General features: G+C 42.2%; 1 protein-coding gene across 1 annotated transcript in view; it reads right to left on the reverse strand.

Moving 5' to 3' along the window:
- Nucleotides 1-20,686, reverse strand: part of RFX6 (regulatory factor X6) — a 272,259-nt gene that overhangs the window by 209,873 nt on the left and 41,700 nt on the right. The window contains exon 6 of the mRNA XM_073575949.1: nucleotides 13,044-13,071. Coding sequence (XP_073432050.1) covers nucleotides 13,044-13,071 — 28 coding nt within the window. The remainder of the gene's footprint in view (nucleotides 1-13,043; nucleotides 13,072-20,686) is intronic.

The following is a 20,686-nucleotide window of genomic DNA, read 5'->3' on the forward strand; positions in this document are numbered from 1 at the left end:
GTGTTGGGTGCTGTGATAATCAGCTGACACCTGTTCGCGATCAGTGGCACCCCCCGGGAGCGCCACTGATCGCTTAGACGTACTATCCCGTCCCCGGTCATAGGGGCCCGGGTACCGTGGATGGGATAGTACGTCTCAAGTCAGAAAGGGGTTAAAACTTTTATGGATTTTATTTTACTTTTTTTGTTTAAAATTCTCACCCCCTCAACAAAATTATTGCAACCCAATAAAGCTAAGCTGATAGGTAGGGACAGGTAGGTACATGCACAGAAAGGAACATGCAGTAACAGTACGTAATTTTGTTGTGGACTAGTAAAACAGTTACAGTCATGGCCAAAAGTATTGACACCCCTGCAATTCTGTCAGATAATACTCAGTTTCTTCCTGAAAATGATTGCAAACACAAATTCTTTGGTATTGTTATCTTCATTTAATTTGTCTTAAATGAAAAAACACAAAAAGAATTGTCCTAAAGCCAAATTGGATATAATTCCACACCAAACATAAAAAAGAGGGTGGACAAAAGTATTGGCACTGTACGAAAAATCATGTGATGATTCTCTAATTTGTGTAATTAACAGCACCTGTAACTTACCTGTGGCACCTAACAGGTGTTGGCAATAACTAAATCACACTTGCAGCCAGTTGACATGGATTAAAGTTGACTCAACCTCTGTCCTGTGTCCTTATGTGTACCACATTGAGCACGGAGAAAAGAAAGAAAACCAAAGAACTGTCTGAGGACTTGAGAAACCAAATTGTGAGGAAGCATGAGCAATCTCAAGGCTACAAGTCCATCTCCAAAGACCTGAATGTTCCTGTGTCTACCGTGCGCAGTGTCATCAAGAAGTTTAAAGCCCATGGCACTGTGGCTAACCTCCCTAGATGTGGCCGGAAAAGAAAAATTGACAAGAGATTTCAACGCAAGATTGTGCGGATGTTGGATAAAGAACCTCCACTAACATCCAAACAAGTTCAAGCTGCCCTGCAGTCCGAGGGTACAACGGTGTCAACCCGTACTATCCGTCGGCATCTGAATGAAAAGGGACTGTATGGTAGGAGACCCAGGAAGACTCCACTTCTTATCCCGAGACATAAAATAGCCAGGCTGGAGTTTGCCAAAACTTACCTGAAAAAGCCTAAAACATTTTGGAAGAATGTTCTCTGGTCAGATGAGACAAAAGTAGAACTTTTAGGGCAAAAGCATCAACATAGAGTTTACAGGAGAAAAAAGAGGCATTCAAAGAAAAGTACACGGTCCTTACAGTCAAACATGGCGGAGGTTCCCTGATGTTTTGGGGTTGCTTTGCTGCCTCTGGCACTGGACTGCTTGACCGTGTGCATGGCATTATGAAGTCAGAAGACTACCAACAAATTTTCCAGCATAATTTAGGGCCCAGTGTGAGAAAGCTGGGTCTACCTCAGAGGTCATGGGTCTTCCAGCAGGACAATAACCCAAAACACACTTCAAAAAGCACTAGAAAATGGTTTGAGAGAAAGCACTGGAGACTTCTAAGGTGGCCAGCAATGAGTCCAGACCTGAATCCCATAGAACACCTGTGGAGAGATCTAAAAATGGCAGTTTGGAGAAGGCACCCTTCAAATATCAGGGACCTGGAGTAGTTTGCCAAAGAAGAATGGTCTAAAATTCCAGCAGAGCATTGTAAGAAACTCATTGATGGTTACCGGAAGCGGTTGGTCGCAGTTATTTTGGCTAAAGGTTGTGCAACCAAGTATTAGGCTGAGGGTGCCAATACTTTTGTCCGGCCCATTTTTGGAATTTTGTGTGAAATGATCAATGTTTTGCTTTTTGCTTCATTCTCTTTTGTGTTTTTTCATTTAAGACAAATTAAATGAAGATAATAATACCAAAGAATTTGTGTTTGCAATCATTTTCAGGAAGAAACTGAATATTATCTGACAGAATTGCAGGGGTGTCAATAATTTTGGCCATGACTGTATGCAAAAATTAAAATATGACATTTTTATAAAAAGATTTAAAAAAATAAAAAAAAAACATCCCCCAGGACATTTATCAACATTATGTGACAAGAAAAACAAGGCAAGTGTAAGTCCAAAATCAAGCTGCTAGGATAAGCCACTATTTGTTTGTCACGTATGTGTTTAACATTGGACTATTAACCCCTTCCTGACATCCGACGTACTATCCCGTCCACGGTACCCGGGCCCGTATGACCGTGGACGGGATAGTACGTCTACCGCGATCAGCGGCGCCCACGTGGTGAGCGCCGCTGATAGCGGCCGGGTGTCAGCTGATTATCACAGCTGACACCCGGCACAATGTGTCAGGGGCGGTCACGGACCGCCCCCGACACGTTAACCCCTTGCACACCGCGATCAAACATGATCGCGGTGTACCAGGGGTTAAAGGGAAGCATCGGCAGGGAGGGGGCTCCCTCCGTGCTTCCCTGAGCCCCCCACGGTAGCGCAATGTGCAGCGCTGCTGCGGGGGGCTCCTTTCCTCCAGGCCCCCGAATCCAAGATGGCGACGGGGGCCTTCAGGGGCCTGAGGAAGCTGGCTTCCTCAGTGCCTGCAAAGCGCAGGCATGAGGAAGCCTTTTGCAGTGCCTGTGTCAGATCGCTGACAGTGATGTCCCACCTGGGACTATTTAATAAAGTAAAAAAGAAAATAAAAAAAAGTGTTAAAATAATTTAAAAAAAATCGCCAAATAAATTAGAAAAAAAAAAAAAATATTCCCCCAATAAATCCATTTTTTGGAAATAATAAAAAAAACAAACAATAAAAGTACACATATTAGGTATCGCCGCGTCCGTAATGACCCGCCCTATAAAACTGTCCCATTAGTTAACCCCTTTAGCGAACCCCTTAAAAAATAAAAATAAAAAACGAAGCAAAAAATAATGATTTATTATCATACCGCCAAACAAAAAGTGTAATAACGCGCGATCAAAAAGACGCATATAAATATCCATGGTACCGCTGAAAACGTCAGCTTGTCCCGCAAAAAACGAGCTGCCACACAGCATCATCAGCGAAAAAATGAAAAAGTTATAGCTCGCAGAATAAAGCGATGCAAAAATAATTATTTTTTATATAAAATAGTTTTCATTGCATAAAACCGAAAAAACATAAAAAAACGACCTAAATGAGGTATCGCTGTAACCGTACTGACCCGAAGAATAAAACCGCTTTATCAATTTTACCGCACGCAGAACGGTGTAAACGCACCCCCCCAAAAGAAATTCATGAAACGCTGGTTTTTGTTCATTCTGTGTCCCAAAAATAGGAATAAAAAGCGATCAAAAAATGTCACGTGCCCGAAAATGGTACCAATAAAAACGTCAACTCGTCCCGCAAAAAATAAGACCTCACATGACTCAGTGGGTCAAAATACGGAAAAATTATAGCTCTCAAAATGTGGTGATGCAAAAACTATTTTACAATAAAAAGCGTCTTTTAGCGTATGACAGCTGACAAATATAAAAACCGCCATAAATAGTAAATCAACCCCCCCGATATCACCCCCTTAGGTAGGGAAAAATAATAAAATTAAAAAAAAAGTATTTATCTCCATTTTTCCGTTAGGGTAAGGCTGTGTGCACACCCTGCGGATTAGGTGCGGATTCATCCGCGCGGATTTTGTAAAATCCGCAGGTGAAACCGCAGGTCAAAAGACCTGCGGTTTTACCTGCGGATTGCTCTGCGGTTTTGTCCTGCGGTTTTTCATCTCCTCAATAGAGGAGATGGCAAACCGCAGGAGAATGCGCAGAAAGAATTGACATGTCAATTCTTTCTGCGGATTGAAAACCGCAGATAATCCGCGCGGAAAATTCCGCACCGTCTGCACTGCGGTTTTTGATTCCCATAGGGAATCATGGTACTGTACACCAAAAACCAAAACCGCTGCGGAACCGCAGCAAAATCCGCAGCGTGTGCACACAGCCTTAGGGTTAGGGCTAGGGTTAGGGTTAGGGCAAGGGTTAGGGTTAGGGCTAGGGTTAGGGCTAGGGTTAGGGCTCAGATTAGGGTTAGGGGTGTGTTGGGGTTAGGGTTGGAGTTATAATTGGGGGTTTCCACTGTTTGGGCACATCAGGGGCTCTCCAAATGCAACATGGCGTCTGATCTCAATTCCAGCCAATTCTGAGTTGAAAAAGTCAAATGGTGCTCCTTCCCTTTCAAGCTCTGCCATGCGCCCAAACAGTGTTTTACCCCCACATGTAGGGTATCAGCCTACTCAGGACAAATTGCAAAACAATTTTTGGGGTCCAATTTCTCCTGTTACCCTTAGGAAAATAAAAAATTGGGGCAAAAATATCATTTTTGTGGAAAAAAATGATTTTTTTATTTTCACGTCCGAGTGTTATAAACTTCTGTGAAGCACTTGGGGGTTCAAAGTGCTCACCACACATCTAGATAAGTTCCGTGGGGGGTCTAGTGTCCAAAATGGGGTCACTTGTGGGGAGTTTCAATAGTTTAGGTACATCAGGGGCTCTCCAAACGCACATGACACCCGCAGACCATTCCATCAAAGTCTGCATTCCAAAACGTCACTGCTTCCCTTCCGAGCCCCGACGTGTGTCCATACAGTAGTTTTCTCCCACACATGGGGTGTCAGCGTACTCAGGCCAAATTGGACAACAACTTTTGGGGGTCCAATTTCTCCTGTTACCCTTGGGAAAATGAAAAAATTGGGGACTAATTGATCATGTTTCTGGAAAAAATACGATTTTTTTATTTTCATGCCCTGGCATTATAAACTTCAGTGAAGCCCTTGGGGGTTCAAAGTGCTCACCTCACATCTAGATAAGTTCCTTAGTGGGTCTAGTTTTCAAAATGGGGTCATTTGTGGGGGGTTTCCACTGTTTAGGTACATTAGGGGCTCTCCAAAGGCAACATGACACCCGCAGACCATTCCATCAAAGTCTGCATTCCAAAACGTCACTACTTCCCTTCCGAGCCCCGACGTGTGCCCATACAGTAGTTTTCTCCCACATATGGGGTATCAGCATACTCAGGACAAATTGGATAACAACTTTTGGGGTCCAATTTCTCCTGGTACCCTTGGGAAAATAAAAAAATGGTGACTAAAAATCATGTTTGTGGAAAAAATATGAATTTTTTTATTTTCACGCCCGGGCGTTATAAACTTCTGTGAAGCACTGGGGGGTTCAAAGTGCTCACCACACATCTAGATAAGTTCCTTGGGGGGTCTAGTTTACAAAATGGTGTCATTTGTGGGGGGTTTCCACTGTTTAGGTACATTAGGGGCTCTCCAAAGGCAACATGACACCCGCAGACCATTCCATCAAAGTCTGCATTCCAAAACGTCACTACTTCCCTTCCGAGCCCCGACGTGTGCCCATACAGTAGTTTTCTCCCACATATGGGGTATCAGCATACTCAGGACAAATTGGACAACAACTTTTGGGGTCCAATTTCTCCTGGTACCCTTGGGAAAATAAAAAAATGGTGACTAAAAGATCATGTTTGTGGAAAAAATACGAATTTTTTATTTTCACGCCCGGGCGTTATAAACTTCTGTGAAGCACTGGGGGGTTCAAAGTGCTCACCACACATCTAGATAAGTTCCTTGGGGGGTCTAGTTTACAAAATGGTGTCATTTGTGGGGGGTTTCCACTGTTTAGGTACATTAGGGGCTCTCCAAAGGCAACATGACACCCGCAGACCATTCCATCAAAGTCTGCATTCCAAAACGTCACTACTTCCCTTCCGAGCCCCGACGTGTGCCCATACAGTAGTTTTCTCCCACATATGGGGTATCAGCATACTCAGGACAAATTGGACAACAACTTTTGGGGTCCAATTTCTCCTGTTACCCTTGGGAAAATAAAAAAATGGTGACTAAAAGATCATGTTTGTGGAAAAAATACGAATTATTTATTTTCACACCCGGGCATTATAAGCTTCTGTGAAGCACTGGGGGGTCAAAGTGCTCACCACACATCTAGATAAGTTCCTTAGGGGGTCTAGTTTCCAAAATGGTGTCATTTATGGGGGGTTTCCACTGTTTTGGTACATCAGAAGTTTTCCAAACGCGACATGGTGTCCGATCTCAATTCCAGCCAAAAACGTCAAATGGCGCTGCTTCCCTTCCGAGCTCTACCATGTGCCCAAATAGTGGTTTACCCCCACATGTGGGGTATCAGCGTACTCAGAACAAATTGCACAATAACTTTTAGGGTCCTGTTACCCTTGGAAAAATAAGAATTGAGGGTGAAAAGATCATTTTTGTGGAAAAAATATGATTTTTTAATTGTATGGCTTTATGTTATAAACTTCTGTGAAGCCCATGGGGGTTCAAAGTTCTCACCACACATCTAGATAAGTTCCTTAGGGGGTCTAGTTTCCAAAATGGTGTCATTTGTGGGGGGTTTCCACTGTTTTGGTACATCAGAAGTTTTCCAAACGCGACATGGTGTCCGATCTCAATTCCAGCCAAAAACGTCAAATGGCGCTGCTTCCCTTCCGAGCTCTACCATGTGCCCAAATAGTGGTTTACCCCCACATGTGGGGTATCAGCGTACTCAGAACAAATTGCACAATAACTTTTAGGGTCCTGTTACCCTTGGAAAAATAAGAATTGAGGGTGAAAAGATCATTTTTGTGGAAAAAATATGATTTTTTAATTGTATGGCTTTATGTTATAAACTTCTGTGAAGCCCATGGGGGTTCAAAGTTCTCACCACACATCTAGATAAGTTCCTTAGGGGGTCTAGTTTCCAAAATGGTGTCATTTGTGGGGGGTTTCCACTGTTTTGGTACATCAGGGGTTTTCCAAACGCGACATGGTGTCCGATCTCAATTCCAGCCAAAAACGTCAAATGGCGCTGCTTCCCTTCCGAGCTCTGCCATGCGCCCAAATAGTGGTTTACCCCCACATGTGGGGTATCAGCGTACTCAGGACAAATTGCACAATAACTTTTAGGGTCCTGTTACCCTTGGGAAAATAAAAATTGGGGTGAAAAGATCATTTTTGTGGAAAAAATATGATTTTTTAATTGTACCGCTGTACGTTATAAAGTTCTGTAAAGCCCTTGTGGGTTCAAAGTTCTCTCCACATATCTAGATAAGTTCCTTGGGGGGTCTAGTTTCCAAAATGGGGTCACTTGTAGGGGGTTTCCACTGTTTAGGTACATCAGGGACTCTCCAAACGTGACATGGCGTCCAATCTGAATTCCAGCCAATTTTGCATTGAAAAAGTCAAACGGTGCTCCTTCCATTCTGAGCTCTGCCATGCACCGAAACAGTGGTTCCCCCCCACATATCAGGTATCTCCGTACTCAGGACATATTGCACAATAACTTTTGCAGTCCAATTTTTCCTGTTACCCTTGGTAAAATAAAAAAAATTGAACCTGAAGTATTTTTTTTATGAAAAAAAGTTAGATGTTCATTTTTTTTTAAATATTCAAAAAAATTTCTGTGACGCACCTAAAGGGTTAATAAACTTCTTGAATGTGGTTTTGAGCACTTTAAGGGGTGCAGTTTTTAGAATGGTGTCACTTTTGGGTATAAAAAGTATATAAACCCCTCAAAGTGGCTTCAAATGTGATGTGGTCCTAAAAATAAAATGGTGTTGTAAAAATGAGAAATCGCTGGTCAACTTTTAACCCTTATAACTTCCTAACAAAAAAAAATTTTGGTTCCAAAATTGTGCTGATGTAAAGTAAACATGTGGGAAATGTTAGATATCAAGTTTTTTGTGTGCCGTATCTCTGTGATTTAAGGGCATAAAAATTCAAAGTTGGAAAATTGCGAAATTTTCAAAATTTTCGCCAAATTTCCGTTTTTCTCACAAATAAATGCAAGTTATTTGAATTAAATTTTACCACTAACATGAAGTACAATATGTCACGAGAAAACAATGTCAGAATCACCGGGATCCATGGAAGCGTTCCAGAGTTATGACCTCATAAAGGTACAGTGGTCAGAATTGTAAAAATTGGCCCGGTCATGAACGTGCAAACCACCCTTGGGGGTGAAGGGGTTAAAAAAGATGTCTGCAAACACTTATAAAACATGCAGACTTTGTGAGGCAGAGAGTGGTTTAAATTGTCTGGAATGTTTTTTTTGCTTTTAAAGAAAAAAAAGCAATACAAAAGGCGAAGAAGGGCAATTTGATGTTGCTTATGGCTTATCCATCTCACAAACCTGGGATCTTGCTTTCTCTGACAGACAAACCTTTCATTTCAGTATTTTTTTCAGTCAAAAAATTAGGACTATGGGGACTTAACCTGTGTTTGTAGTGCATTTAAGAAAAAACAAAAAAAACACACACATATATATATATATATATATATATATATATATATATATATACTGTACTGCAATATGTCATGGATCAGTCAATTCACAGTCACCCTGGCTTTACAGGTCCTGCACCTCCCTATCCCTTGAATTTTTGCATTTTTATTCACAGGCTGAGGCCACTACTTTTTTGCATGTTCTTCAGCACTCCAGTATTACATCACTCCCTGATTTATGCCTTTCTATCCCTATCTGTAATGACGACCTGTGCATCTCCTATAGTCAGGCTGTAAAGCTCTAAAATGACTGCACTTCCCATGCCCTGATCCAATGTAGTGCATTTGATAGTACCTCCTGTTTGACTGCGCTAGATGTGATGGCTGCAAGACATTATGGGAAAGCCTTTGTGGCCCTGTTGTCTGATGTCACGTGAGCCCACACTTCGGCTAATGCAACCTTTCAACAATGTGGGAAATGGTGTTGAAAATTGAATCTCATATTGTTTAAATTCGTCAAGACGACCTGGGAATTTAATGAAATTCAACTTAGTTAATTCAGGAAAAGAAAAAAGTTTATTGGCAATGGAAAAAATCTTTAAATGTTATTCCATAAGTATGAAACAATTAAATTCCACATGCTGGTGATGTCAAAAACACTTCGACATGTTTCTAGCACTGTATGCACCCTTAGAGACTCTTTCTCTATGACTAAGGGCACACACAGTACCAGAAATTCATCAGAGTGTTTTTTCAATCACCAGCATGTGGATTTTAATTGTTCCATACTTGTGGAATAAGATTTCAAGATTTTTTCAATTGTTTGGATGTGCCAATCAATTTTAGTTTTCTTGAATTCATTTCCTGACTGTCAGCAGTGTTTCAAATGGTAACCATGGCATATTAAGGTCAGATCTAGTCATTCACTGCTCGGTGAGTGATATATTGACTCCTTCCTTCAGTGTTTCAAGTTAATTCACAGTGGATCAAATCAATCAACTCTGATATCCACTTAAATTTAATACTAACATAAAGTACAATCTGAAACAAAATAAACAATTTCAGACTCACTGGAATATGTTGAAACAATCTCAAGTTATTACCGTATCTCAAAAAGTGACACAAGTCAAATTGAAAAAATGGGGCTTGGGACTTAAGAACAAAATTGATACTATCACTAAGGGGTTACAGAGATGACATCTTTATTTTCTGGTATAGGAACAGTATTAACAATGAGTAAAGATTAGAGCAATATGTAAATGCCCGTGAGAACTTGTAATCATCATTTGGTGTGCCAACCTTGTTCCATATGATAAATAAGAAATTGGTATAAGCTCATTTATGACCAGATGAAACTTATTTTGCAGTCTCTATTGAAATAAATATAGGCTGTACTGTAAAAGCCAAATGGTCCGGCATTTTTATTGAAAGTCTATTTTGATTTTTTTTTTTAGCCAAAGCTAAAAGCATTTTAGAAAAAAATAAATGGTCACCTTAGGAGTCTATATCTTTCAGTTAGAGAAAGCAGGAATATGATCTCACATGTATACCACAGTCCACCCTTGTTAAAGGGATGGTCCAAAGTACTGTAGCTTTCATTCTAAATCCCTATCTATTTAATGCCTTAATTTAAACCTACATATATACTTGAGTATAAGCCGACCCGAGTACAAGCCAAGGCACCTAACTTGGCCACAAAAAACTGTTAAAATGTATTGACTTGAGTATAAGCCAGGTATGCATTGTCCCTTCATCCCTATCCTTGTATGCATGGCTCCTCATCCCTGACCTGGTATGCATGGCTCCATATCCCCATCCTTGTCTGCATGGCTCCTTATCTCTGTCTTGGTATGCATGGCTCCTCAACCCTATCCTTGTATGCATGGGTCATTATCCTCGTCCTTGTGTGCATGGCTCCTCATCCCTGTCTTAGTATGCATGGCTCCTTATCACTATCTTTGCATGCATGGCTCCTTATCCCTATCTTTGTATGCATGGCTACTCATCCCTAACCTGGTATGCATGGCTCCTTATCCCATCCTTGTCTGCATGGCTCCTCATCCCTGTCTTGGTATGCATGGCTCCTTATTCCTATCCTTGTCTGCATGGCTCCTCATCCCTGTCTTGGTATGCATGGCTCCTTATCCCTATCCTTTTATGCATGGCTCCTCATCCCTGACCTGGTATGCATGGCTCCTTATCCCTATCCTTGTATGCATGACTCCTCATCCCTGACCTGGTATCCATGACTCTTTATCCCCATCCATGTCTGCATGGCTCCTCATCCCTGTCTTGGTATGCATGGCTTCTCATCAGTATCCTTGCATGCATGGCTCCTCATCCCTTTCTTGGTATGCATGGCTCCTTATCCCTATCCTTGTATGCATAGCTCCTCATCCCTGACCTGGTATACATGGCTCCTCATCCCTGTCTTGGTATGCATGGCTCCTCATCGTATCCTTGCATGCATGGCTCCTCATCCCTTTCTTGGTATGCATGGCTCCTTATCCCTATCCTTGTATGCATGGCTCCTCATCCCTGACCTGGTATACATGGCTCCTTATCCCTATCCTTGCCTGCATGGCTCCTCATACCTGTCTTGGTATGCATGGCTCCTTATCCCTATCCTTGTATGCAGGTTTCCTTATCCCTGTCCTTGTCTACATGGCTCCTTATCCCTGTTCTGGTAGGCATGGCTCCTCATCTCTATCCTTGTATGCATGGGTCCTCATCCCTATCTTTGAATGCATGGCCCCCATGAGAAGAGCATAAAAACAAGAAAACAAAAAACCTCCTACTTACCTTCCCTGCATGCCCTCACACCATCTTGTTATTCTAGACTCCAGCAGCTCCAGCAGCCAAGGGATCACGTGACCCCGCTCATTAAGGTAATGAATATTCACCTCTCTCCACCCAGCCGGGACATGTGATCGCACGTCTGCAGCAGCTGCTGGAAACCGGAACAAAAAGATGCTGCAAGGGCGCACAGGGAAGCTAAGTAGGAGGGTTTTTTTGTTTTTTTTTTACAGCTGCTGGAAGCAGGCAGGGGAGGGGGAACTGCAGAGCAGTGGGTCACAGGAAGCAGGATCCGGCAGCCCCGGCTGTAACTGTGTGCGCGCTATAAGAGAAAACAATATGCATTGCCAGTACAGTGAATATTCATTTCTCTTTAGCAGCGGGCACAGTTATAGCTGCAGCTGCCAGCTCCTGCCTCCTGTGACCCGCTGCTCTAAAGCTCCTCCTCCCCCATCGGCTTCTGGGACAATGACTTGCGTTTAAGCAGAGTGGAGTGTTTTCAGCCCCAAAAAATGTGCTTAAAAACTTGGCTTATACACAAGTAATATGGCACTTACTAATATACTTGAATTAAAAATTCCCCATTTGTCATTAACTACACTATCTAACTGCTTTTCCATTTTTTCACTTCTTTTTAGATGACGCTTTGTTTGAGAATCCCAGTCCTTACTGTGATGCTCAAACGAAGCGTCATCAGTAGTGATGAGTGAACATGCTCAGATAACGTGTTATGTGAGCATGCTCTGGTGTTATCTGAGTATCTTCGGTGTGCTTGAATAATATGTTCAAGTCCCCATGTCTGCATGATTTGTGGCTGTTAGACAGCTACAACATATGAGGGGATTGCCTGTTTGTTAGGGAATCCCACATGTATTATGGCTGTCTAACAGTCGTAAAACATGCAGCCGCAGGGACTCAAACATATTAATCAAGCACTCACAAGATACTCAGATAACACCAGAGCATGCTCACATAACACATTATCTCACTCATCACTAGTCATCAGGGGACAGAGGCTGCGGTCACAGTTGCAGCCCATGCCCCCTCCCTGAAATGAAGCATCATCAATGATGCTGGTTTAAAGAGCTGGGCTAGTCCCTGTGCGATGTGTATTGTGCGATGTGCACAATGACAGTGTACTCTCTTGTCTGGACAAATCAGCAAAAACGAGCCGGCACAGAGCATGTTGTCAGAATATCAGGTATGCAGAGACCAGCCCTGCCAATGATTTAACTGGTCTCTGCACACTGGGTATTCTGACAATGCGCTCCATGGCCATCTCATTACTGCTAATCTGAGCTGGCAACAGAGCATGTGATGTCATTGTGCACATTGCACAGTGCACAGGATGCTGGGACTAGCCCAGCCCCTGAAACCAGTGTCCCTGATAATGCTTCATTTGATGGAGAGGGCAGAGGCTGCTGTCACTGTCACAGCATCTGATGATGCTTTGTTTAAGTATCCCAGCATGCACTGTGATTCTCAAAGTTTCATCAAAAAGGAAGTGAAAAAAATTGAAAAGCAGTTAGATAGTATAGTTAGGGAAGGATAGTAATTTTTTAATTCAAGTATGTTAGAAAATTGTTAAGATTCACTGAATAGATAGGAATTTAGGAGGAAAATTACTTTGGACCATGCGTTAAGAATATCTGTCTCATCAAACTTTAGTATTCACAATGGCATTGTAGGCATTTGAAAAGAGCCATATCTGTTTTACAATGTACCCAGGGAGATCATGTCAAATTATAATAAATTCATCAAGTTTCTTCTTTTACCTACTGGTTAAAATAGCACAGAAGACAAAGTAACAAATTCGGACAGCTGAACAAACTTTTAGATACTCCAAGGACTTTTATGTGATGGATGGAAAGTATTTACATATTAGAAAAATGGGAATTTAAAGTCAATGAATTGATGCTTGTGTTTTTGGCAATGATTACCAAAATATTGATGGCTAAAATTTTACTAATAATATACTTATATATTGGATTTAAGACCTACCTCACTCTTCAGCTTGCTACCAGAAAACCTTCAAATAATAAAAATAAAATTAATAAACTGTATATAAGAGTGAATGCAGTGCATGATTGAATTATTTTAATATTGGGTATAAGTTATTATCAAATATAATACCTGAGCAATTAGTTAACATAATAAAAACACATGTATCTGTTTTCTGAATAGTACAGCCCCATAATATAAATTTATCAAAATATATGCTAGCCTGTGGTAGCATTTCTTATGCGGTGTGGTTATCAGTGTGTCAAGAGTGGGGGAAGAGGGTTGCACTGACAATCCAACACAATGGGCAGCACTTTGAACACATTTTATAAGTAGTCATAAACTCGTAAATAACTCATGAAAGAATAAAGTTACATTAAAACCAAGCACAACATTGTTTTTCTTGTGAAATTCTCAATAAGTCTGATGTGTCACATGACCCTCTTCCCATTGAAAAAAATAAAGTTGGATCCAAAATAGCCGACTTCAAAATGGCCACCATGGTCACCACCCATCTTGAAAAGTTTCCCCCTCAAATATACTAATTTGCCACAAACAGGAAATTGATATCACCAACCATTCCCATATAAATGGCCCACTCTGTATATATAAACTTCCTTTTCAATCCGAATGGGGTGGTCTTTTTTTTTTGGCCTTCCTCATTCTTGGGTCCTCTACCAGAGGCCTGGGAGTTCTGCGCAGGATTTTAGTTTTTCCCAGTATTGCTTTTCTGGACAGAGAGTTCAGATGTTGCTCCTGGGATCTGTCGTAGCCATTTTTTATAACTTAGAGGTCACTGCTCCAAGTGCTCCTCTCACCACTGGAATCACTGTTGACTTCACCTTCCACATCTTCTCCAGTTCTCCTTTGAGGCCCTGGTATTTCTCCAGTTTCTCATATTCCTTCTGCTTGATGTTGCTGTCACTTGGCACTGCCACATCTATTATAATTGCTGTCTTCTGATCCTTGTCTACTATCGCAATGTCTGATTAGTTAGCCAACACCTGATTATCTGTCTGGGTCTTGAAATCACACAGGATTTTTTCCCTTTCATTCTCCACCACTTTCTTTGGGGTCTCCCTCCTGGACTTAAGGGGACTTAGGGTGGAGACCTCCATGCATTGCGAGGAGCTTCCATCTCTTCTTTGGGCCAGCACACAATGCCAGCAGGGTATCTGATAACTGGTAGGGCATATGTATTTATGGCATGGATCTTATTCTTCCCATTGAACTGGCTCTTCAGGACCTGTCTTACCCTTTGATGGTATATGGATGTTGCTGCTTTCCTTGCCTCATCATCATGGTTACTATATTCCTGTGGGGTGCCGAGGTACTTGTAGCATGTCTGGACATGTCTGTACATCTGCTATGTGCCCTGCTGGTAATTCCACTCCATCAGTTTTGACTACCTTGCCTCTCTTTATTACCAATCGGACGCACTTCTCCAGTCCCAAGGACATCCCGATATCTTCGCTGTAGATCCTTGTCAGGTGGATCAGTGAATTGATGTCTCATTCACTTTTTGCATACAATTTGATGTTATCCATGTAGAGGAGTTGGCTGATGGTGCTTCCACTCTTGAACTTGTATCCATAGCCAGACTCTGTAATTATCTGACTGAGGGGGTTCAAGCCTATGCAGAACAGCAATGGGGACAGTACATCACCTTTGTATATGCCACATTTGATGGTCACTTGTGCTAGTTGTCTTGAGTTGACTTCCAATGTTGTTCTCCATTGCCCCATTGAGTTTCTGAGGAAGATCCTTAATTTCCTGTTGACATTGTAGAGAGCCAAGCACTCACAGACCCTTGTGTGTGGCATTGAGTCATAGGCTTTCCTGCAGTCAATCCAGGCTGTGCTGAGGTTGGTCTGTCTGCATCTTGAGTCTTGAGCGACTGCTCTATCTACCAGGAGCTGGTGCTTACAGCCTCTGGTGTTGATCCCAAAGCCTTTCTGAGCTGGAATCATATGGTTCTGTAGCTTGGTGGCTATGATGCCTGACAGGAGTTTCCATGTTGTTATTGGGGTGATAGCCTTCTTCTACCAGTTGGTTCATCTGGTTTGCCATGCGTTCATGTACCGCTATTTATTTCCTTCAGTAGGAGTGGATCATATCTTGGCCAGGTGCTGTCCAGCTCTTAATGTTCTTGACCCGCTGTTGGATGTCTGCTTCTGTAATCGTTTTTCAGATAAATGTTAGCACAGCCAATGAAGGGAGGTGCCAGCAGTAGGTTCCCAAACCTTAAGGATAAATATCAAATACTGGGCACACTCATAGGTTCTGATGTGAGAAAATAATTTTTGCATAGGCAGCATCAATAGTAAAAAGTTGGTTACACTCGTCAAACACTGTGTTTGACGAGTGTGACCAACCTGTCAGGCTGTGTGCCCACGTTGCTTTTTTTAAGCATTTTTGAGGTGCTTGTGCTGGATCAGACTCTTCAGAAACGCTTAAAATAAGCTTCCCCTTCATGACCAAGCCTATTTTGACCTTAATGACCAGGCCATTTTTTGCAATTCTGACCAGTGTCCCCTTATGAGGTAATAACTCAGGAACGCTTCAATGGATCCTAGCGATTCTGAGATTGTTTTTTCGTGACATATTGGGCTTCATGTTAGTGGTAAATTTAGGTCGATAATTTTTGTGTTTATTTGTGAAAATATCAGAAATTTGGCGAAAAATTAGAAAATTTCGCAATTTTCAAATTTGAATTTTTATTCTGTTAAACCAGAGAGTTATGTGACACAAAATAGTTACTAAATAACATTTCCCACATGTCTACTTTACATCAGCACAATTTTGGAAATAAAATATTTTTTGTTAGGAATTTATAAGGGTTAAATTTGACCAGCGATTTCTCATTTTTGCAACAAAATTTACAAAACCATTTTTTTAGGGACCACCAGACATTTGAAGTCACTTTGAGGGGTCTATATGGCAGAAAATACCGAAAAGTGACACCATTCTAAAAACTGCACCCCTCAAGCTACTCAAAACTACATTCAAGAAGATTATTAACCTTTCAGGTGTTTTACAGGAACTAAAGCAACGTGGAAAGAAAAAATGGACATTTTAATTTTTCCAACAAAAAGTTTTTTTAGCATCAATTTTTTCATTTTCACATGGGCAACAGGATAAAATGGATACTAAAATTTATTGGGAAATATCTCCTGAGTACACCGATACCTCATATGTGGTCATAAACCACTGTTTGGGCGCACGGCAGGGCTCAGAAGGGAAGGAGCGCCATTTGACTTTTTGAATGGAAAATATGCTGGAATATTTAGCGGTTGCCATGTCATGTTTGGAGAGCCCCTGTGTGGCTAAACATTGGAGCACCCCCACAAGTGACCCCATCTTGGAAATTAGACCCCCCAAGGAACTGATCTACATGCATAATGATCACTTTGAACCCCCAGGTGCTTCACAAATTGATCTGTAAAAAAAAAAGTACTTTTTTTTCACAAAAATTTTATTTTAGCCTCAGTTTTTTCATTTTCACATGGGCAACAGGATAAAATGGATCCTAAAATATGTTGCGCAATTTCTCCTGAGTACACCGATACCTCATATGTGGTTATAAACCACTGTTTGGGCGCATGGCAGGGTCTGGAAGGGAAGGAGAGCCATTTGACTTTTTGAATGGAAAATTAGCTCCAATCGTTATCGGACACCATGTCGGGTTTGGAGAGCCCCTGTGCACCTAAACATTGGAGCTCCCCCACAATTAACCCCATTTTGGAAACTAGACCCCTTTTGGAACTTATCTAGATGTGTAATGAGCACTTTGAACCCCCAAATGCTTCACAAATGTTTATAACACAGAGCAGTGAAAATAAAAAATATTTTTTTTTCCTCAAAAATGATTTTTTAGCACACTATTTTTAATTTTCACAAGGCTAACAGGAGAAATTGGACCACAAAAGTTGTTGTCCAGTTTGTCCTGAGTACGCTGGTACCCCATATGTGGGGGGGAACCACTGTTTGGGCGCACGGAAGTGCTCAGAAAGGAAGGAGTGCCATATGACTTTTTGAAATGCAAATGACTTCTAATCGTTAGCAGGCACAATGTCGTGTTTGGAGAGCCCCTGTGTGCCTAAACATTGGAGCTCCCCCACAAATGACCCCATTTTGGAAACTAGACCCCCTAAGGAACTTATCTAGATGCATAGTGAGCACTTTGAACCCCCAAGTGCTCACAAAAGTTCATAACGCAGAGCCGTGAAAATAAAAAATATTTTTTTTCCTCAAAAAATTATTTTTTAGTGCGCAATTTTTTATTTTCACAAGGGTACCAGGATAAATTGGACCCCAAAAGTTGTTGTCCAGTTTGTCCTGAGTACGCTGGTACCCCATATGTGGGGGGGACCACTGTTTGGGCACACGTCGGGGCTCGGAAGGGAAGTAGTGACATTTTGAAATGCTGACTTTGATGGAATGGTCTGGGGGCATCATGTTTCATTTGCAGAGCCCCTGATGTACCTAAACTGTGGAACTCCCCCAGAAGTGACCCCATTTTGGAAACTAGACCCCCCCCAAGGAACTTATCTAGATGCATAGTGAGCACCTTGAACCCCCAAGCGCTTCACAGAAGTTTATAATGCAGAGCCATGAAAATAAAAAATAATTTTTTTCCTCAAAAAAATGATTTTAGCCAGCAATTTTTTTTTCACTAGGGTAGCAGGATAAATTGGACCCCAAAAGTTGTTGTCCAGTTTGTCCTAAGTATGCTGGTACCCCATATGTGGGTGGGGACCACTGTTTGGGTACACGTCGGGGCTCGGAAGGGAAGTAGTGACATTATGAAATGCTGACTTTGATGGAATGGTCAGCGGACATCATGCACCTAAACTGTGGAACCCCCCCACAAGTGACCCCATTTTGGAAACTAGACCCCCCAAGGAACTTATCTAGATGTGTGGTGAGTAGTGTTGAGCATTCCAATACTGCAATATCGGGTATCGGTCGATATTCTCTGTATCGGAGTTCCGATACTGAGTTCCAATACTTTTAGAATATCAAATACCGAAATCGGAAGTTCCCATAATGCAATGAGGCAGTTTGATTTCATTCAGCCAATGAGGAATCCTAAGAAGTGTGGGCACATCCTGTTATGCATGTTAGGCATGTTAACTAATGGCATGGCTGTGATTGGCTGCGAGCAGACCACCTAGCTGCTCCTCCCCCAGACTCACGCTGAACAGTGATCTATGGAAAGTGAAACTAGTGAGGGAGGAGGAAACGACCAGTTCTCATTTCAATGCCAGAACACCCCCCCCGGACGTTTATCTTAGAGGCAAGAGATGATATCTTGGAAACCGTGCAGACTAGCCACAGAAGGTAAATTACTTATTGTCAGCATTCTGCAGCCCAGATATGCACTGAGATTATGAGAAAAGCCCGGACAACCCGTTTAACATAGTCGATATATTTGTAACTCCGAACGTCTTAAAAAAAAAATTAATTCCTGCTATTCCATTTGATTGGGCTAAACCTCTATGCCTTTAATGTCTCCTCCACCTCCCCTATTACATTCTACATTATTCTTAGTTGTTTTCCTTCTTGTAGAATTAACCTACAAGGAAAGTAAGGGTTTATTTTCATTCCGATATTTGTGTCCCATTGACTTGCATTGGTTTCCGGTATCAGAATCGGCGATATCCGATATTTTTGGGGTATCGGTCCGATCCAATCCGATGTGATATTTCCCGATATCGGAAGATATCGCTCAACACTAGTGGTGAGCACCTTGAACCCCCAAGTGCTTCACAGAAGTTTTTAACGCAGAGCCGAGAAAATAAAAAATATTTTTTTTTCCTCAAAAAAATGATTTTTAGCCAGCAATTTTTTATTTTCACAAGGGTAGCAAGATAAATTGGACCCCAAAAGTTGTTGTCCAGTTTGTCCTGAGTATGCTGGTACCCCATACATGGGGGGGAACCATTGTTTGGGCACACGTAAGGGCTCGGAATGGAAGTAGTGACCTTTTGAAATGCAGACTTTGATGGAATGGTCTGCGGTCATCGTTACGTTTGCAGAGCCCCTGATGTGCCTAAACAATAGAAACCCCGCACAAGTGACCCCATTTTGGAAACTAGACCCCCCAAGGAACTTATCTAGATGCCTGGTGAGCACTTTGAACCCCCCAAGTGCTTCACAGAAGTTTATATCGCAGAGACGTGAACATAAAAAAAAAAATTCCACAAAAATAATTTTTTAGCCCCCTATTTTTTATTTTCCCAAGGGTATCAGGAGAAATTAGACCCCAAAAGTTGTTGTGCAATTTTTCCTGAGTATGCTGATACCCCAAATGTTGGGGTAAACCACTGCTTGGGCACACGTTGGGGCTTGGAAGGGAGGGAGCACCGTTTGACTTTTTGAACGCAAAATTGGCTGAAATCAATGGTTGCACCATGTCGCGTTTGGAGACCCCCTGATGTGCCTAAACAGTGGAAACCCCTCAATTCTAACTTCAACCCTAACCCAACACACCCCTAACCACAGCCCTAACCCCAACACATCCCTTACCCTAATCCCAACCCTAACCATAACCCTAACCCCAACACAACCCTAACCCTAATCCCAACCCTAACCATAAACCTATTTCCAAACCTAACCCTCTTTCCAACCCTAACCCTCGTTCCAACCCTAACCCTAACCCTCTTTCCAACCCTATCCCTAATGGAAAAAAAAATTAAAAATAATTTCTTTATTTTATTTTTTGTTCCTGCCTATGGGGGTGATAAAGGGGGGTTTTATTTACTTTTCGTTCTATTTTGATCACTGTGAGAGTTTATCACAGCGATCAAAATGAATGAATGGAAATTGCAGCCGGCGGGCGCCCGCCATTTTCCAATATGGCGGCGCCCATAGTCCGGGACCGCGGGACACCACGGGGGGGGTGGGAGGGGGGTGATCAGAAGGTGGGGGAGTGGAGGGAAGGTGGGGGGCAGATGATGACAGCGGCGACACATCGCTGCTGTCATTCAGTGGCAGGGGGCAGATCGCCCCGTTAACCAGTGGGGGGGTCCGATCAGTGTCACCAGCCATGTCCAATGCTACAGCAGCATCTGACATGGCTGGATTGTAATATTTCATCAATTTTCATTGATGAAATATTACTATCGCTCTGATTGGCTGTTTCACTTTTAACAGCCAATCAGAGCAATTGTAGCCACGTGGGGCGAAGTCACCTCCCCTGTGGTAAAGTAAAAAGCCCCCTGTATCTGCGGGTCGGGTGACCTTTCAGTGACCTAGGTCACCTGACCCACAGGGGGGCTTTAAAGTCATGAGGCCACATAGGCGTCACTGGTCATATTGACACCAGTTTTCATGACACCTATGTGGCGTCATTGGTCGCGAAGGGTTTAATGCATTTTTGGCTTTTTGTGCCAATGCATGCGTTTTTTTTCCACTCAGAAAATGCTGAGCGGCTAAAAAGGCAGCATGCTCATTATTTTCCAGATAGATCCGCATTTTTAGATGTTTCCAAGCTTTCCAGAAACCGCGCTGAAAAAAACGCATCAAAAATTCACGGAAATAAAACGCGCAGTTTCTGGGAAGGAGTCCGGTTTTCTGAGCGTTTAAAAACGCTAACGTGGGCACATAGCCTCATTCAGTTTTCCAAGCGATCTGTAGCT

This window comes from Dendrobates tinctorius, unplaced genomic scaffold (assembly GCF_039654945.1).
Source record: "Dendrobates tinctorius isolate UK_male_01 unplaced genomic scaffold, ASM3965494v1 ptg000046l, whole genome shotgun sequence".
NCBI classification, from domain to species: Eukaryota; Metazoa; Chordata; class Amphibia; order Anura; family Dendrobatidae; genus Dendrobates; species Dendrobates tinctorius.